The sequence below is a fragment of the Lycorma delicatula genome, chromosome 2, assembly GCF_047948215.1.
Source record: "Lycorma delicatula isolate Av1 chromosome 2, ASM4794821v1, whole genome shotgun sequence".
In the NCBI taxonomy this organism is placed as follows: Eukaryota; Metazoa; Arthropoda; class Insecta; order Hemiptera; family Fulgoridae; genus Lycorma; species Lycorma delicatula.
This window is the reverse complement of record NC_134456.1, coordinates 128,119,787-128,140,527: the sequence shown is the minus strand read 5'-3', so window position 1 is coordinate 128,140,527 and position 20,741 is coordinate 128,119,787. Positions and strand designations below refer to the sequence as shown.

Here is a 20,741-nt window from a genome sequence, read left to right as displayed (position 1 = left end):
ACAAACACACTTGTAAAATATATTAAAAACTCACTACAACTGACACAATTATCCACAACATATATTACCACTCCACACAGCACAAAATAAGCTTTCTTACCCGTATTATATTTCCTAATTCATCCAACATTATCAGCAAACAAGTACACCAAAGAATTTAATATAAGTAAAACATTTAATATAAAAAAAAACATTTAATATAGAGTGGTTACCTCAACATTAAAAAATAATATTGTACATAAAATACAGAAATCAAAAGCAACCTAATGATAGAAAATATGTACACTAACATTTATCATTCAACAATCTTATAAAATTGTCAACATTCAAAAAAATATATTACTCTGTTACTTTCAAAACAACTAATACAATACATCTGATTTTACACCAACCTAAGAAGACAAACCCAGCAACCAGGAGTTTACAAATTAAACAGCAGAGTTTATATACTAAATCTGATATACAACAGAACAGAATTAACTTTTATTAGTCATCTCATAGGAGCAGGACAAATACCCAAGACATTATCCCAACACAAAAATTTTACATGTAGCAAATTAAATTTGACAAAAACATGCATATTAAACAATAAAATCATAGTGAATATATTACTTGATTACATACTTAATAAGTCTCCTACCTTTTTATCAAGTAACACACCACCATCAAAGACAGTTTTACTAGAGACTTAACTGAAGAAGACAGTGGTAATTAGCTCCAAAAGGCCTTTCAAAAAAACTATTCATGGAAATTTGATAGTAATTTGTAATTGTTCATTATTCTATTCAGCAATATTAAGATTTCATAATGATTTTTTGAAATTATGGTTTTCTTAATTTTTCTTCCTTGGTTCATTTAGAGGGCAACAGAAAACTATTGTACGTTTTACTTTTTACATACCTTATATTGGATTCACTTCAGAAAATTTCACAGAAGTGCAGAAGTTTTGTTATTAAACAAAAAGTATTTGTGTTAGCTAATTTGACCAAAAAGATATTATGCAATTTTAGATCCAATTTCAACTTTGATGCTACATGTGCTTCTCAACATATGAGCACTGAAAGCTTCTTTGTGAGTTTGTGTACCTGATGCTTTTATGTGCATATTTTATCATGTACTCTTTTAATTTATTCTTACTTAATTGTTTATTACTATTATTCTTGTTTCGTTAAGTGACAAGTTCTCTATTGGATGAGATATTCTCTTCAGATGAGCAAAATGATCTTGTTTACAACAAAATCAGATTGTACTGCTTTGTGTTGAAGAGCCTCAATAAAATACTAAGCTTTCCAACATTATTAAACATTTATTAGGTCCCCAAAAATTATATCTATTCAAGATATAAAAGCAGGCAGTCAAACCATTTTGGTGCTCATAAATATAAATTGTAAAAATGATATTTAGAAAATTACATATGTTAACGTATCTTTGAGTTTATATTATTTATTAATCTGCATTTTTACAAAAAAAAAGTAATTGTTATTTTTAAAAACAATAATGATATTCACCTCTACCAAGAGAAACTGTTTTTGTGTAATAGAACATAATACTTTGGCTTAGGGTAGGATTTATTATGCTCCTATTGCTATTTTTAATAAATTACCAAACCACTAAAAAAATGTTCCTGCCAATTTATTTAAAACAATTAAAAGATTTTTTTACTACTTCAATAAAATTTTAAGTAATAATAATATAAGTGAGAAATTTTTAAAAACTCTGAATTTCTGCAACTTGTTCATGAATACATAAATATTTGCTCAATTATTTTTCAAAACGCTTCTGAATTGTGAATTATTTTTTTATATTTCATATATTCACATGTTTAATGTATTTATGTTAACATTATGATTTCATACTTCATGAAAGAAATCTCATAAAGTAAAAACAGAAAGAGAAAAATATTTTAAATTACAAAAATCATCAAATTGATCAGTTTATATTTTCTACTATTCTGAAGAACAAGGAGACATAATGTGAAAGTTTAGTAAACTTTCACATTAGTTTAGTAAACTAATAAGGATCTAAAAGTATTCACTTTTCCTGGCACCTACTGCTGTGAACTCCCTATCTAATCTATTAATTGCTACAGCTCAGTAGCAGATAAAAGGTAATCTAACTAAAAAATTAATATATGTTTTGATAATCTAAATAGGCCTAATAAAATAAACTAAAATTTAGAAAATTGTAATTTGCAAATGAAGATAGCAGGTAATCAATTCTAAGGAAAAATATTTGAACTACTGTTTTAGCTTATGTTATTGTTGAACATATGAGATAAATATTGTGTTTAAGAAGATTAAACTTACAAAGAAGTTTAATAGAATAATTTTCACCAAATTTATTATTTCCACTTGGATTATTATAATTGAGTTGGGTGCTATTTTCTGCCCTTCTTACTAAAATTACATTTGACAAACTTTTAACTTTTAGTGTTCAACTAGTTTTGAGAATGGAGGTTCTCCGAAACATGTCAACTACAGATGTTAGAGGACAATGCTAGGAAGGGCAGACAACACTAAAATAGATTAATTAGAGTAATATGATGATGATGTATGGTATTCAGATATATTTTTATACTACTGGTCAACAAATCTGTTGATTGTGTGAGCCTTTCAATTCAAAAATATCATTATTTCAGGTTTTTAACTATGAAGAATGAACAGTCTTCATTTTGTTTTAGAGATTATTTTTATAGTTTGATTTCTTTGTGTCACATAATGATTAAATCATTTTTCTTAATCAAAATCTCTGTAATTATATGATTTTTTAGTTTTAAATTCTTTATTTGTATTTTAGATTAAATGCACAATTTTTATAAATAAATAAATCTGTAAATTTAACTGATCTGATTGTTGAAAATTTACCTTTCATACGTTCTTAGTAATTTTTTACTAAATAAACATAAAAAGTTCATTGTTTATGTAATTAATTCACTTACCATATAACTTAGGTTAATTGGTTTTTATTTGATAAATAAACAAATATTTTAATGAGAATATATTATCAATGTATCAGTAAATTTTTTGTTGTTAAAAGCCTTTTTTTAATAAAAAAGTAACTGTATAAAAATGAGTTTCTGAATAAACCCTTGTTTTTGTTGTACTCTAAATATATATATTGATCTGAGGGCAGAGTCATGAAAAGCTGGGAAATAGAAGCTTACTGTACTGCAAGATCATATTGTGCTCCACGACATGCTCTAACATACCTGTCAATAACAAGTTATCACATAGAAGTTGCTTGTCAAATATAGTAAAAATATGTATGTAGAAATGTTTGCTGAACTCTGTGGCAGAGTGACAGCATCTTGACATTTCATCTGGAAGTACCAGTTCAAATCCCAGTTAGGCGTAGCATTTTTCATGCACTATAAATTTTCATCTTCATATTCCCAAGTACAAGCGTCTGTGGTAAATTAATTCATCAGACAAGAAAAAAAGTCTACTCATCAAGCATCAAGAATTGGATTAATTTTTTCCCATATCTCAGATTCATTTGTTCGTAAATGCAGTACAGAATTGTTAAAATATCTTAATGAAATTAGGATTATGGACTTAAGACACAGATACTTTTCTATGAATTATTGTTATTGTAGGTCGAAGGTAGATTTACCAAAGCAACACAGGCGGAATGTTCTTTCTCAAACAGGCAATAACTGTGCTTTTCACACTTTGATATCATAAATACAATGAATCTTTTCAGAATGGGTCAGACATAAATTTTTATGAATCTATATCTCACCCTACACACTCTGATGTGGTGTAACATTTTATGAAAAGTTTGTTTAAAAAAAAAAAACTCTGTCTGAATACTCATTAACAGCATCTTTATATTGATACTTCAAATATTAATATTCCTTATTTTTCATATTTTTCAACAGTTAAAAAGTCAAAATTTAATTTATAGATTACCCTGATAGATTATTTTCTTCATAATTCAGGGACAAGTAACTGAATAATTTATTCTTGTTTTAACAGCATCATAAACAGGATCTCTCCTCCTTATCATAATGATTCCATTTGACAATTTTTTAAATTCTTTTGATAGTTATTTTAACATAGTGAAACAATTCAACATTTGGGTATGTAACATATTAAAATAAATCAAGCTAACTTTTTTTTTGTTGAAAAAGTTTTTTAAACAAATTAAAAATATGTAAGCATTTGATTAAGAGAGAAGTATACTTGGAAAGCTGAATATCACCTGCATTTCAATGGCTTTGCATGCTGATGTGCAGGAGAAGATTTGGTTCAGAAAAAAAAGGCAGTAATATACTACTGCACTCCATATTTATGCCTAGGAAACCTGACAAGGGACATCTGTTATTCCTGAAAATAGCTGTAATTTTCATGAGCGATTTGTGATTTATATCAGGTCACCTACAAACATTACAATTATGATATTTAACATAGCCATACGTTGATAATAAAAAATAATAATAATATATTTTTTTAGATACCATTATAGTTGTTGAAAACGTTGAATAAGTCACTAGTTGTTCCAAAAAAACTCAAAAATATCCATTCTCAAATGTAACAAGCCTCAGGCTTACTAATGAAAGTGAGTAATGAAGCAGTTTCCCATTTCTTTCTTTACTAAGACAAATGTACTGTTGTACGTATTTATGCCTAACCCTGAGATCTGAAAGAGTATTGGACACCATTAATCTCAAGAGGCATCTCTGAGTGTTGCCTCTTGTACATAAGATGCTTTTCTTGAACCACAGCTATAAGAAAGACGGGTATATATACAAACCAGTAAATTAATGTGCACCCTTCTGTTGCGAAACAATACATTATGTACACTGTTTCAACTTTTATAGAGAATAATAACATTAATAATAGTAAATGGTAACAGGAAAAATGTTATTCTAGATTTACATATTGGCTGTGCAGTTTCAATAGTAAATCTTACACAGGGAGTACAACTGCAAAGTGGTAAAAATGCAGTTTCATAGTTTTACAATGTCCTTGATTTATGCAATTATTAGAGTTTTTTCTAGAGTGAATGTACAATTTATTTTGAAAAAACTATTATTTATCAGAAAAAAATGGGAGGCTTAGAAATAAACTGGATAAATCTGAGGAAAATACTCTTAATTCCAAATTCTAGCTTATAGTTAGATACCTGACAGCAAAAGACTAAAGTGATATATTATTTAAACTATCTTTTAACTCACGTTCTACACAATCCGTCGTAACTGTTAACAAACTTGTTTCTGATCGAATACTTTATCTTAAAATACTATATAGGTAACAATTTCTCTGGATCTGGTTTGAAAGCGTTTGTGGTTCAAGCAATTCAATTCTGGAATTCAGGAAGCTGTCTCCGATGACCCTTGTTTTAGTTTCCTGAGAAAAGTCATTTGTTTTGGAATGTAATTATGTTCATTAACACGAGAATTGATCATTTCCGCTTTAATTTTAAATACTTCGGTCACAATCTCTGGCATTTTCTGAAGGTTGTGAGTGAAACGAGCGTTAGTTACTTGGAAGCATTTTGGATAACGATTTTTTGTCTTTTGCCGATTCCTCCTTTGACAGATCATTATTAATAATGATTCCTCATTATTAATTTATTCGTTATTCATTTCATTGATCTCTTTACTGGTTTGGGGTCTATGGTTGTAATCCTTACAACCTCTAATAGGAATAAAATTACTATTGAATACTTACGCCTTATCTGTAAACAGTATTTCTGTTTACAGATAAGGCGTAAGTATTAGTAGATATTACCTCTAAACAAAGTGGTTAAATTCATGCTTATATTAGTCAGGAGTGAACGTAGTTTTTATTGATATGTTTTGCTACTAGAAATCACGATCAGTAGAAAAAAATAGTGATAATAAATCATTCTACCAGGATGGTGAATGCTTGTCCATCAATACGAAGGATAGCGCTAGTGTTCTTCATTTGCGCATTCTTCTGGTTAAAGATGGAAGTTTGTTTTAAATTGTATTGTATTCTTGATTAGAGACTTTTAACGTTGTGTGCGAGTGTTTAAGTTGTGGTTAGAAATTTTTACAACGGCTTTTAACATTTTATCCTCAGAAATTTGTATATGGAAATTTCTACCTTCTATCAGTAATTTATTCTAAGTTTACACTAATAGAGTAACTTCATGTTGATATTAAAATGGATTTGGTACATTAGGTAAGACAAATGTATTTTAGGTTAGAATGATGTGGATAGATTATTATTTTGCCGGATTTTTCAGTTGACTTAATTGAGTTCGTAATAAAATTTTTATTTTTTAATGAAGAAGCGAAGTAATTCTAAATATAACAATTTCTATAGAAAAGTTGTGTTTGAGAAGTAGCTGTTCGAAATACTATACTGGATACATCTAATATACTATTTCGAATAGCAGTATAATTATATAATTAAAATATATTAAATGATATATATAATTGTGCCCGATACGAATGCATGTATAATTAATTTAATTTAAATATTGACGAATATATTTTTACTTTATAGTATGAAAATTAATTTTTAAACCATCAAAATCATTTCTTGCTGATATATGATTTTTTCCTCTTAATGGTTAAAGAAAAGTATGTTGAAAATTGTCATTAAAAAATTTCTAACCTTAACAATATTAACAACACATGTTTCCCTTTTTTTAATTTTTTATACCATTATTGTATGCGGGGCAAAAATTTATTTTGGATTTGTTTTAATCAATTTTACAGCATTTAGAGGAGACTTCTGTGGTTACAGCTTATTGCCCAGATATAGCATTTAATTGAAGAAGGTGAGAAAAATCCCTTTATTCCAAAATTTATTAATTAGATGATAATTTCTGTTATATATAAAGCTCTATGATGTTACAGAATGTACAGTTTTTTATTTTATCATATTTTTATAATTTCACCAATCATTTGTAATTATGATGTAGGATACCATAGCATTTTATTGCCAATTATAATATTACAAATTATTTTTATAATTCTGAGCAGTTACTTGATTAACTTCAATTTGTTCATTCTTTAATATATTATAATAGATATGCTTAGGATCAAGAAAACACAAAATGTCAAAAGCAGGTGACCCCCTGCCAGGACAAGATCTGTGCCCTGTTATCAATTTACTAGTCAATTACCTATCAGTTTTATGAGTTATCAAGATGCTGTTCCGTTCGGTGGAAAGAGGTTAAGGTTAGACTTTGGTGGAAGAGAGTTTAGGGATAAATTACCATGGTATGGCAATACTTAACACTATGTCAAAGGACGCTTTGCCAAATTTACGTTTATATGGCCAATTTTTACATACAACACATGTCCCATGTGATTAGTCATTTATATTACAGATAATCACCTTACAAAGAGCATGTCAGTCATCCTCAACAACTGATTATTAAGGTTAGTTGATGGTTTATTCCTCTCTCCACAGAACTATCATTAACCTTAACCCAAACCACTCTCCACAAAATGAAATAGCAGAACAGGTTGTCATAACTGAAAACTGATTGATAATTGACTAGAGTACTGATAACGTGACGCAAACTTTGGCCTTGCACAGGTGATGTGCTTTTTGTTTTCCTGATCCTAAGCATATCTACTATTATATATTAAGTTATGAACAGAATTGAAGAATATTAAGTAATTGTTTAGAATTATCGCTATTTATTTTTTAGGAAAATATATGTACCAATTACATTTATCATATCTATAAAAATAAAACAACATGAATTTTATTGCTCTATGAATATACTGGGTGTATCCTGAAGTTCTTGTGGTACTTTAATAACCTATTTTACCCATGGAAAAAATGGAAAAAGTTCATATAAACGTATGCCCTTAAATGCCTAGTGAAAGATTTCACTCAGATTTAAACTGACCTGGTGAAATGAGGTTGTACTGAAATTTTTAGGACATTAATTAAGGGGCAGAATTAATGATTTCTTATGATTTTTTGATGTGAAGAATCAATTGATATAGGTTACAGAACTGTATCTGCAGTAGTTTTTGAGAAATGTGGGGTGAAACCAGTAAATTTGGGTAAAGAACACTGTTTTTTATGTTTGATGAACAATAACTTTGTTAACTGGGTAATAAACATAAAACTTTTAACAAAACATGCAGATAATCTGATTCTGAACAAAATGATGTTCAACAAAGGAAAGTTAGAAAATTTTTAATTTATTTAGAAACTACAGTACTACATTTGTCAGAAAATTACTTATTTAATATAAATAAAAACCAAATTCTTTTTTGATGTAAAAATTGCAAAAACAAAATTTACTGTAAAAATTGCTATTAAAAAAAGGGAAATTAAACAATTGTGAAATAAAAATAAATAAACCAAAATTACTTAGATAATAATTTTTTTTATTAATGACAGAAATACAATAAATTATTTGAAAAATTATTATTTCAAAGTTGGCAATAAAATAACAGCTGATCAACAATGCTTAATACTGTATTAGTGTTTAAATCATTCTGTAAGGTACATTAAATATATCAGGTACTGTAAACTGTGCTGTCATTTGAGAAGGTTTTCTGTGAATATAATTTGAACATTATCTATTTGGCATTGAAGTAATGCCATACTTATTTACTACACAGGAATATGCTGATATGATGTTCATTTTTGGTGTATAATGGTAATACTACAGCGCTGCAGTAGAATATGAAATAAGTTTTCTGAATCGCAGGATTTCAAATCCCAAAATAATTAGCATGACTTTTCAATATCTTTAGGAAATGGGTTCACTACTTAGTATTCATACCAACTATTAACAATTTATCCAACATGACACTGTTATTGATAAAATTATTATCATTGCTGTTCAGCACAGTCCAGGCATCAGTAAACGTCTTTCTGAGCAGATCAGTGTTTTGCATCTGATGGTTGGAGGATACTTAAACAAAACAAGTTTTATCCTTATCATAAACACCCAATTCAACATCTAAACCCAGGATATGGTCCACTTTGCTTAGAGTTTTGCAACTGGTGGAATACAAATTGACAATTCTAGAAATATGTTTTGTCTACAATGAGGCAAATTTCACTTGAAATGGCATCAACAACTTACACAATGAGCATACATGGGCAGGAGTAAATTCTCATAAAAAGGTAGAAGTCAATTTTCAACACTAGTCTAGCATCAAAGTATGGTGTTGAAATCAATGTATGGTGTTTATTCTTCTTTACAATTAGCTGTTTGGACTGATTACATTATTTACTAGATCTTGGATACTAGTGTTTTTTGGTGATTGGCTTTCAATTAACCACACAGCTAGGATTGATCGACCTGAGACTGTACAAGACTACACTTCATTGACATTCATACGTATATTACACTGAAGTAATATCTTACGGTAGTTCTGGAGGCTAAATAGAAACCAGAAAGTCTATTTGCACTTTCTTCAAGAAGAATTGCCACAACTGCTTGAAGATGTTCCTCTAGCGCTAAGATGCAAATTATACTTCAATAAAATGGATGGTTCACCCTTCCACTTGTCTTGTGTAATTTCCACTTGCTTAAATCATCATTTCCCTGAGAAATGGATCGGTCTTGGAGGTCTACATTCCTGACCACTGAGATCGCCTGATGTAACACCTTTAAATTTTTGTGTTTGGGATGTATGAAAAATATTGAATGCATAGAAAAAATAAATTCTCATGAGGAATTAATTGTTCGCATTATGAAAGCAACTGAGCAACTTAAGAACAGCCCTGAAAACTTTAAAAAGCAACAAAAGTAGTACAGAAGCCTGCCAAGAAATGTGCTGAAAATGAGGGCCTCATTTTTGAGCATTATTATTAACTGGTGTGTATAATGCACTTGGGTGTAGTGTTTCTAAATAAAATTTGAATTTTTCTATTTAACAATCATTTATTCATTGTTTTATTCATCCTACACCATTTTTTCACAATTAAATTATCTACAAATTTTGTTTAATAGTTTTATGTGTTTATTACCCATCTAACAAAGTTATTGTTTGTTAAACATAAAAAAACGGTTTTTTACCCCAATTTTCTCATCTATATTTCTCAAAATCTACTGCTTGTGACCTATTTTATTTGATTTTTCAGGTAAAAAATCATAAGACTAATTCTGCTGCTTAATTAGTATCCTAAAAATGTCAGAACAACCTTACTTCACCTGGGTAGCTGAAATCTTTCACCTGGCATAACTTACAAATACAACATTTAAGGACATTAATATAACAATATATGAACATTTTTCTTTATTTTCACGAGTAGAATAATTTATGAGAGTCCCAGAAGAACTTTGATACTCTGTGTATAAAGATGCCATCATCAAAAAATATGTAATATTTAAATTATAATTGAAATACATAACATAAATAATTTTTGTAAAAGATATTCTGGTATTTATGATTTGAGCTTGTTAATAGTGAGTTTCGAATGGTGATATAACTGTTTTTTCTGGTCCCCAGCATAACTTGTGCTAGAACCAAAATTCTGGGGGAAGGGAACACATTTAAAATATTATTTCCTTAAGGAGTCGTTAATTTCAACATTTGAAAAATTCATGCTTTGTAAAATTTTATTGAAAACTTGCACTAAATTGGTAAAATATTTTATACAATAATGTCACATCATAGTAAATTTCACTTGCCTTATATGTATATGACATGTCCAAATAATACCAGTGCGATATCGGTGATAGCATAGCCTAAAACTCTAGTTCATATGTAGTGTATATCCAGCAGAAGGTTGTAACACACAAATACTTACACAAAGTTATTTGTTATAATTGATGAATTATTTTGATTGATAATTTAGATTATCTATTCATTATCTTCAGTTTTTTGTTAAATGAAATCTCAGTGGAATTCAGACATCAAAACACTAAATGAAATGCAATAATTTACTGAACTTGTGTGCAATTACAAAATGAAACAAAATCTAATATATTAAAATTATAAAGACAATATCATCATAAATTTCATTTCATACACTTGGTTGACTAGTTCTTGTCTTTTGAACAAATAAAAATTATTCAATTTCACTTTCAAAAACTTATCTGTCATAAAAATTGAGTTTATGATTGAAACATTTTCCCTTGATACATTTGGAATTATGAATAAAGAATAACATTCAGACTAATAGAAACTTTATTTTATAACAATGAAATGCTAACTATATAATCATAATTTTTTTGTATTTAAATATTTATAACCACTATATTGTATAAGGTAATTTAAAAGCATAATGGAATGATTTTGTATATTTGAAAAACAAAATAATACACCACCGAGATATTATTACCAAAAAAAAAAAAAAATGTTGGTCTGAAACAGTAAAATGAAAAACTAATTCGAATTAGTGTTCATTGTTAAAAATTTCCATGATCGAATTGCATTTTGAGCAGAAGTTTTGTTATTCATAGATAATCAACTGATCTTGCAATTTCACCTGCCACACTTAACACACTAAGTTCGTAAGTCCACTACACTAATCTTTCGTGCAATATTGTGCTTGCAGCTAATATTTGATTAATTTAAGTTTAGAGAAAGTTCATGCAACCAAAGTCACAGTCACTAACAATGTAAGGAACAGTAAGTAAGCTGTGCATACATCTGGGATGCTACAAGTCACTGAGAAATTATCAATAAATAAAAGTCAGTGATCTCTTTAATGGATTTTTTCTTGATTTCTTCTCTTTGTGCCTTCCTTAAGAGCAAAAAAATTGCTTTTCTTCTTTGCCGATAAAGCTTGGCCCTCATTATATTCTTGACTGAGTTGGGTCGCTTTTTTGTTGAATTATTAGTCAGAAATTAATAAGAAGAATTCAGGAGTGAGAACTCTGAAAATTTTGGCTGCACTTGTCATCCCTTCAAACCTGTTATTTCATTTATAATATCAAATGTATCATAAAATACATAAGTTTTGAAGTACATTTTAGGTCAGTAAGTCATTCATTCTCAGATAGTACAGGTGTATTTATCAACATGTTTTTCCCTTTCATTTTCTTTTGTTTTTAAACTGTGTGTTGATACCCCACTCTTGAGCAATAGCTGTAGCAGTTACAACTGTACTATCGAAGTTATTGCATATATTGCTTAGCTTTTCTTTAGCATTGTTTAGCAGAACATTGGCTTTAGCAAGTTGTTGGCCGTATATCTGGATTTTGAGAACTTTGGACACTTTGTTTGATGATTTGGATATTATTGAGTGTATAACAACTTGAAATACAATTCAAAGCTCTCCATGCTTGTTTTCAAAGAGGTAGCCACTGCCTTTTTACTTGATTTAGTTGAACTCTAAATTATTTTTGTTAGAGGTTTTATAATAACAACATGATAACCAACATAGCACGTATCATGATAACAACATATTTGTATATTAAAGCTTTTAAGGAGTTAAGTCTCAATGAGCAGAGTGTGGGACTATGTTTTTTAGAGTGTAGCAAATTGAGCTGATGAGCTCCCATCTTTTGATCCTGTGGCCAAAAAAGATGTACAGTTTGTCAACAATATCAAAAAAGCACTGTTTTCTTGAATATTTGTAGCATGATTCAAGTTTAAATTGTGAGTGGTGTAGTGAATGTACTAGCTGCTGTTTTCTTTTTCTCGATAATTATTTTTACACCCTTGTAAACACCTCACATGTTTACCTTTCTATCATAATCTTGTCTACAGCATTTTGGTAACATTAATCCTCTGTCATCAAGACTTTAACATTTTTTCCACTAAGTCCTGGCCAGTTTGATCAGTTACTTCTTTAAATCCTAAGAATCCTTTAATATCCAACTTGATGGGTCTTCAGAAATTGTGACATATTTGATTACATAACTTAGTTGATCTCTTGAGTAGTATCCATTATTTTAGGGAAAAACTGAGCAGATTTAATCTGTTTCAGAATTGTGTTTTCAGTATTTTTAGGTAATAGCTGAATCAGTTTATTTTGAATTTTTTTGACTTTTATACTTTTCGTTGTTCTTAGCACACTGATTAGTTCTTACAACAATGGATCATATTTACTTAAAAGTAAGACTTTTCCAAAATATGTCTGCCATTGAGCTTTCCCTGTCTGTTCTCTATGACCTCTAAAAAGTAAATTTAATGCTGCCAATATCGAGGTAACATTTACAGTAGGGTGCAAATTAAGCCGAACACAGGGAATATTTTTATTTCTATATTATGGCTACACTACTTGACTATACCATACCCATTCCTTTAGTTGTCTGTGTAATGTGAGTTTGCTGTTCTTTGGTTATTTATCAATTATTTTCATTTTATAAGTAGTATTTTGTGAAAGTTTATTTCATTTTGTATTACAAATTCATATTTTTTGTTCTATATGTCTTGAAAATATACTAGTGGACATAACTCCAAGAAAGCATTCGAAAATTATTTCTGTTTTTTAACATACCGTATGACACAATGACAAATAGCTCCCGAGTGACTATTGTACTGAGGTTAGTGAATGCTATTTTAAAATAATTAAAAGAAACTTGTTGCTTTTCGTCTGTAAAGGAAAAGTAAGTATGCCCGTAAAAGGAAAATTACTCCAACTCAGGATCAATTATTTGTGAGAAAAAATAAACTTTATCCATAATTACCTCCTTTAGACTTAAATCGAGAATTAGCAGCCAGTGGAACAAATTTACATGTGATAACTGTTAAACACTGACTTCTTCCAGCTGGATGGAAAGCTCGTTGGCCAGATAAAAAGCAGCTTTTATCACCAGCAACTTGCAAAAAAAGGCTTTTGTGGACCAAAGCACATGGGCCCAAAGAAGACTGGAAAAATGTAGTTTTCGAATGACTGACATTTTTATGTTCAGGGACAAGGGTTCCATTTGTTAGAAAAGCAACAGATGAAAATACATTAGCGGATCATACCCAACAATCAGTTAAACATCCCCAGAAAAAATGTTTTAGGATTGTTTCACATTTGAAGGCCCTTGTTCATTACTTCCAGTAGATGTTATGTTGAAAAGTGATGGATATATTAGAATTCTGAAGGAAAGGTTTGTGACATAACTTCAAAACAAATTCCCTCAAGGCAATGGAGTGTTCCAACAATATCTGGCTCCATGCCATACTGCCAAAAAAAGTGGAAACATTAAATTGGTGTTGTGGCCAGCCAACTCCCCAAACTTATACCCACTTGATATTCTTTGGCCAGTAGTCAAAAATTAATGAAATTGATCTCAATAAAGCAATAATATTGGTATGGTTTCAAGATGAAGAAATCAAAAAGTATGTGTAGTACTCTTTGTTGAATCGATGTCAAATCGTGTACGTGAAGTGATTAAGAATAAGGAGGACATTAAATTACTAGATATTCACAAATTGTACAGGTATGATTTTTTTTTCTAAATAAAGTAACCTTTTATTAAATAACATCTGTGTTCGGATTAATTTGCATGTTACTGGGTAATATATTTTTAAATTTTGGCCTATTTACTAGTCTCCTTTTTCTACTCAGATTCCAAGTTAATATCAACAATGTGACTTTTTCACTGGCTATTAAAAATAACACATGCATTCAAATGTGATATGCTTTCTTCATTTACTGTCAGTTTTTTTTTTTTGAAGCCCCTTTTCAGTCTCAAATGCCATCTATTCAGGAGGAGGATGATGTATATTTTCTTTCTAAAAATAGTCAGTAGGCTTCACAATATACTGCATCCTTTTCTAAAGAATAACAAAACCACTCTTGTATTTTTAACTTTACTTTTGTATATTTTTCATAATATATATAATTTTTTATATATATATATATTTTTCATAATGTATATTTTTTATTGAAAAATGATCTGTTATTCTGTTCTGGATCCTTTGGGAAAGGACCTGTTGGTTTACAAGGACTAATTCAAAGAATGAATTTTTTCATGTCATCTTAATACATCGGGGAGAGTTGTGCGGTCTGTGGGATAATATTGGGTTACATTAAATGCATAGTTATCATTTCAGGTTCAGTTTATATTGTTTTTGATGCAAATAATTTTAAAAAAAATTGTGTTTATCTTCACTTACATTTTCCAAAGATATAGCTACAGTGCCTTCATAAAAAGCCTCTTCATTTGAATTACAAACATCATCCAAATTACATTTATTAATTTCCTCAGAGGACTCGGCATTACTTTTATCATTATTGTTTTGCTGATTGAAAGTCAAAGGAACACTCTGTCTTAAAAATGAGTCCAATTTTCCAAGCTTTGAAGCAGCCAGCCTCTGTGTTTTTCTTTGAGTTACCTTTTTTGGGTGTCAATTAAATATTCATAACGTTTTTCAAAAGGCTTCATTTTAATAAACACTAGCTCACAATATAGTCAAAAAATTACAGAGAATTGCAAAAATACATAAAAATATAGCTTACTGTTATTTACATAGTTATATAGCTGTAATTCAAATATTATAAAATTTACGCATCGGTAGTTATAACTGCGCAAATAAATAAAGTCTGAACTTGATCAAAGAATTCTGACAACTAACCAAACGTTTGGGTATGTGAACAAAACATACACTGTTTGCAAATTCTAAGAGTTGAATGAAGGGCGGGGAAAGAGGTGGGAATAATTAACATCTCCTATCTCACTCCATGTGTCACTGCAGTTGTTTTGGACTTGGTTACAAGGTCGCACGTACGCTGGCACCAGACCGACAGGCATTACAGGTTCATTAAATACTGTTCTAATTTTCACTAAATCTAATTGTTTTTAAAGTGCACCATCTAGTTTTGGTAAAACTAATGTGAAAATAACTTCTTACATTAAAGAATAAGGTAAAAATTTATTTTTAATAGAATTCATTGTTTTGTGAAAATTCTCTTAAAAAAATAGTCTTCTTACTCTGTGGGTCCCCTGCATTGCAGGTGCAGCAGTTATGCCACTAGTTTTCTAAGAGTCAATGGATATCAGAATCGTACTTCCATTGGGCTTGTTTCATTATTGTTTTTTTCACAAACAATTAACTAGTTTTTAAATTTTGAGTCAATTTTAAGTAGCCTTTTTATCATTGTTTCTGATACTTTTCTCTTTTACAGAATTTGAAGACTATTAACAAATACAAGCAAAATAATGAAAACCAAAGAAAATGAGCACTTACGTATGGGAGCTGCAGTATCATTTGCTGTTATCATCTTGGTCATAGGAATTCCATTATGGTGGAAGACTACGGAGGTCTATCGTGTCGCATTACCTAATGATAAAATAGAAGCTTTAAAATATTTTGATTATAAAATTTCAGTTAAAATATCTGTTTGTTCATTTGACTCCTCAAGGTCTATTAACATTATTAATGAACTTAAAAATTATTTAAGTGATGTAAAAATGTTCAATGTAACATTTTTAAAAGTCAATTGTGATGTTGAAAGTAAATCCGTAATTGAATTAGAATCAGAAGTTGACATGCATCCTAAAATTCCTGGTCAGATTTTACTTGTTGAAATAAAGAATAGCTATAAAGAAAATGAAATCATTGTTGGTAATTATCGCACCATTTATTTTGTTAAAGGTTCTGTTGATAAAATAGGATTTGTTTTGAAAATATGGATTTTGCAAGATAATGACCTTGAAGAAACTGTTACATCAGTGTTGACCCATCGATCCACTGATGTATTAACCAGAAGTAAACGTCAAGAACGTCGAGTTCGTGCTTCATCAAGTTATGATATTATTTTTACAACAATAAGTCCACAACCAGAGAAAGTTAATATCTTATATGATCAAGAAGATTCAGTTGTTAAGTTTTTTCAACCTCTGGTATCTCAATTGAATTTAGTCGCTGAACATAAATTGAAATCGCAGTGGTTATATTTTATAGAATTGGGTCAGCATCCAAAACGTGATGGTAAAAATAATTTTGTGCTTACAAGTGATCAGTTACCACATATTATATCACCATTAGAGAAAAAATTAGGGTCCGGTGTATCAAAACAGCCTTGTCTTCATTTTATTATTTATACAGCACTGTGTGAAGAATCGCCTTTATATTTCCGTACAAATGATGGATTGCTAGTAAATGCAGTCTTGTCTCCTAGATGGGGTGGCATACAAATACTAAATCCAGAACCTGTACATTGCAATGGTTCTCAGGTTTTGAATACTGATATCTCTATGTTTATGAGCACATTTTTAGCTCACTTAAGATCACTTATTGGTATCACAGATCAAGATTTTGCTATTCCCAAATTAACTGTACTTCCTTTGAAATCAGTTAAATTACGCCTGTGGGAGCTTGATTTTCTGTATAGGTTACGAGCTTTAGAACAGATAAGTCTTGCACAAATGACTCTTCAGTCGTTATCTCAACTTTTAAAGGAAATAAGTAATATTGTTATTAATGAAGAAGTTGGAGCTTCTGTTAAGAATGCTGTTAGTCATATTGGATTTGGACAGGAAGATCTTCACAGTGGTAACATAACTGGTGCTTTATATCATGCAAGAGAAGCTTTTGATTCTGCAGAAAATGCTTTTACACATCCATCTTTATTAGCACTTCTGTATTTTCCAGATGATCAGAAATATGCTGTTTATATTCCTTTATTCATTCCGATTATGATACCTGTATTACTTTCTATCCGCTTTATTACTTTCTATCCAAAAAGTTTGAATTTAAAAAGAAAAAAGAATAATTGAAGTCCATTTCTTGTATAATTGTTATTTTTGCAATTACCATCATATTTTTGGGTTGTTTTATTTTTGTTAAAATTACTATGTGCAATGGTAAAGAAAAAATACTGAAAACTAACGTACATAATATATGTGATTAATTTTATAGTTTTATTTAGTGATAAAATTTATAAATGTGTGTATGTGTTAAATTTCATATAATCACAAAATAATTCTAAAACAAAAGTTTATTAACAAATACAAGCAAAACAATGAAAACCAAAGAAAATGAGCACTTAAGTAGGGGAGCTGCAGTATCATTTGCTGTTATCATCTTGTTCATAAGAATTCCATTTTGGTGGAAGACTACTGAGGTCTATCATGTCCCATTACCTAATGATAAACAGAAGCTTTGACTCCTTAAGGTCATTTTTATGTATTCTTCATTGTTCATTCTTATTAGCTACTAAAAATTACCTTTTTTAAGGTAAGCAAATGCAGATATACTCAGCTGATACTTCAATGTTTCAAAATTTTCTTTTCCTTTTTTCCTAGTGTTAGTGTAAAATGTTATAAATAAATAAACTGGTAGGGGAAAATTTATTTGGCTATAACTCTGTACCCTATTTTTTAAAAATTATGTACAATATTGTTATGGTCATATAATAAAAAGTACAACTTGTATTTTTATTGTTAATTAGATTACTCATTGATTAATTATTAACAGATTATTTACTGATTACAAAGAATAAGAGAAAATTTACATGTTTTTATCTACCAAAAAAAAAAAACTGTTATTCTATTACAGGCAGATATATTTTCATGATTAAAGTCCTACATAATTTTTTTAAAATATAGTTTTTTTTTAATTCACCATGCACTACCCTTTTATTGTTGGGAAGAATAATCTGTATTTGCTATATCATAATCTAAAACCTTTTTGTGAAATTTGATCAGCCATTAGATAATGATCTACATTTTATTCACCCCCATTAACAGTCATGTTAGTGTTTTTTTTTTTTTTTTTTTAATGTGTGTACTGAGAGACAGTAGCATTGGCTTGTTTGATTCATTTTGTTCCTTAATCAGGCATTGGACATTCTACCGTAAGCACATTTTTTTTGGAAATTCAAATGATCATTGTAAGCCAAGGTTTTAATTTTATGAATTTACTCTGATGAAGTTAGAAGTTCTAAAATGATGCTACATATTTCATTTTATGTAGTTTTATTGAAATATTATGGTGTTTAACAATACTTCAGTGATCAGAATTTTTTGTAAACAAGTTATTCTCATTGCTTGTACTTCACTTTAATTAATTAATATTCTTGATTAATGTTGATAATTACTACTTAAAGATAAACCATTGCTGCACCATTTTATTTCAGAAAACATTTATTTACCATTTAAATTTTTTTTAATTTTTATCCATCAAATTAGATAAAATTATTAATTTCAAGTAGCTTTAAACCCCTAGCCAAAACTATAAAAGAATATTACAAAATCCATTCATTGATATTAGATGTAATTAATAAATATATTTGTCATTTCCTTACAAGTGATGATAATTGAGTACTGACTAATTTCAAAAACTTTTTTTATTGTTTATGGGTTTTTTTTAAGTATTGATAAACAACCCAATAAAAAGGGTATAATGATGTGTTCCCATATCTAAAACCATTATTGTTTAAAATTATCTTTTTATTAAGATATATATATATTTATCACTCATGTATGTAATTAATTTATTATTAGTAATATCATTTTAGTATATGTGTTATTAAAAAATGGCTGCCTTTATTAAAGAAAAAAAATATCCTTGTACTGAAGTGAGTTAATTTTTTTTCTAAGTTAATGGTTGGTTGTAAATAATATTTCTTACTGTAATTGTGGTAATCTTTTTATATTTGTTTTTGCATTGGTATTATTAACGTAATAAAATGAACTGAAAAAATGGTTTGTCTTTTTATTGTTGTTTAACCTTTCATTTTTATTACTAAAAACATATTGTTTGACAACAGTTTGTAAAATGTTTGCTATGTAATTAGTTTACTTTTTTATTCAGTTACTAATCTTTATAAAATGTAATTTTTTATATATATTTATGATCATTTTTACGTCAGCTGAATATTAGTGAATGATACTAGTGTATTTTTAAATAGACATTTTTACTGATTTTCTGTATTATTTAAATGAATTTGAAAAGAATTGTTAAAATTCATCCATTTTATATAGCTTTTATTTAGTTTTAATTTTGAAAGAACAATTGAAAATAGAACAATAAATTTTGATGTTTCTTAACAACTTAAAAATAGGCATAATTAACAGCAGGAGCCCTTATTATATTATACCACTGATGAGGAAGCTGAATAGAAGTTTCAAAAAGAGTTAACATTTAAGTTCATTTTCATACTTTTAAATAGGCTATTGTTTTATTATCGCATTTTATGTATTATTTTTATTTTAGGTATTCATATTTTTGTTTTTTTCTTAATTCAATCCCAGTATTCACTATTTAATTGGTTTTCAATTTTATTTTATTTTTTATGTTTTCAATACATAACTAGCTATCTTAAAAAACACCTGGGGTGAGTCTGTGATCAGATGCAGATAGTGTTTGCTTTTTATTTATTATTAATGTGAATAATTTTTGTTTTGTATATATATATATATATATATATATATGAAATATAAACCACTAAAGCACAGTAATTAGACAAGTTTAAACTTACCATATTAATTTCCAGTAACTAGTTTTCGCGGTATCATGCATTTTCATGTGGTATTAAATTCTATATCTATTACATTAAAGCATATTCTTTTAATTATTTGTCATTTTATTCAAAATTATGTTTTATATTTTTAGTGCGCAAATTTTGCTGTCCAGTACTGGAATGGTTTTCATTCCAAAAATGTGAAAATATAAAACATAATTTCCAATAAAATGATAAACATTTAACAGAATATGATTTATTGTAATAGATATAAAATTAAATACCAACTGAACATTCAGGATACCATGAAAATTAGTTATAAGAAATTACTGTGGTAAATTTAACTTAGCTTATGTGTTTTGATGGTTTATATTTCATATTATATTAAATTTATTAACACATGTTAACAAACTATTTGAATATTAAAAAAAAAAATTTATACATAATTTTTTTTTTAACCAGAGGTGCAGAATTGAATTGAAAATA

At 28.6% G+C, this 20,741-nt stretch overlaps 2 protein-coding genes across 5 annotated transcripts in view; both read left to right on the top strand.

Annotated features, from left to right (window-relative positions):
- The first annotated feature begins 5,836 nt into the window (after window positions 1-5,836).
- omd (integrator complex subunit 5 omd) overlaps window positions 5,837-20,741 on the top strand; it is a 72,880-nt gene continuing 57,975 nt past the window's right edge. For 3 of the 4 annotated variants that reach the window (XR_012755139.1, XM_075356247.1, XM_075356246.1), the window contains exon 1: window positions 5,838-6,152. The gene's annotated coding sequence lies outside the window, so the exon portion shown is untranslated. Of the gene's footprint in view, window positions 6,153-6,694; window positions 6,757-20,741 lie in introns of all 4 variants that reach the window. The other variant, XR_012755140.1, reaches the window with a different exon arrangement.
- Window positions 16,339-17,568, top strand: PIG-S (phosphatidylinositol glycan anchor biosynthesis class S). Its single transcript, XM_075357625.1, has one exon. It carries the CDS (start codon window positions 16,339-16,341, stop codon window positions 17,566-17,568), a length of 1,230 nt encoding a protein of 409 aa, XP_075213740.1.

Bases quoted from the DNA above. Each gene is read 5' to 3' on its own strand.
- PIG-S (XM_075357625.1), top strand. From the start codon at position 16,339: ATGCATCCTAAAATTCCTGGTCAGATTTTACTTGTTGAAATAAAGAAT.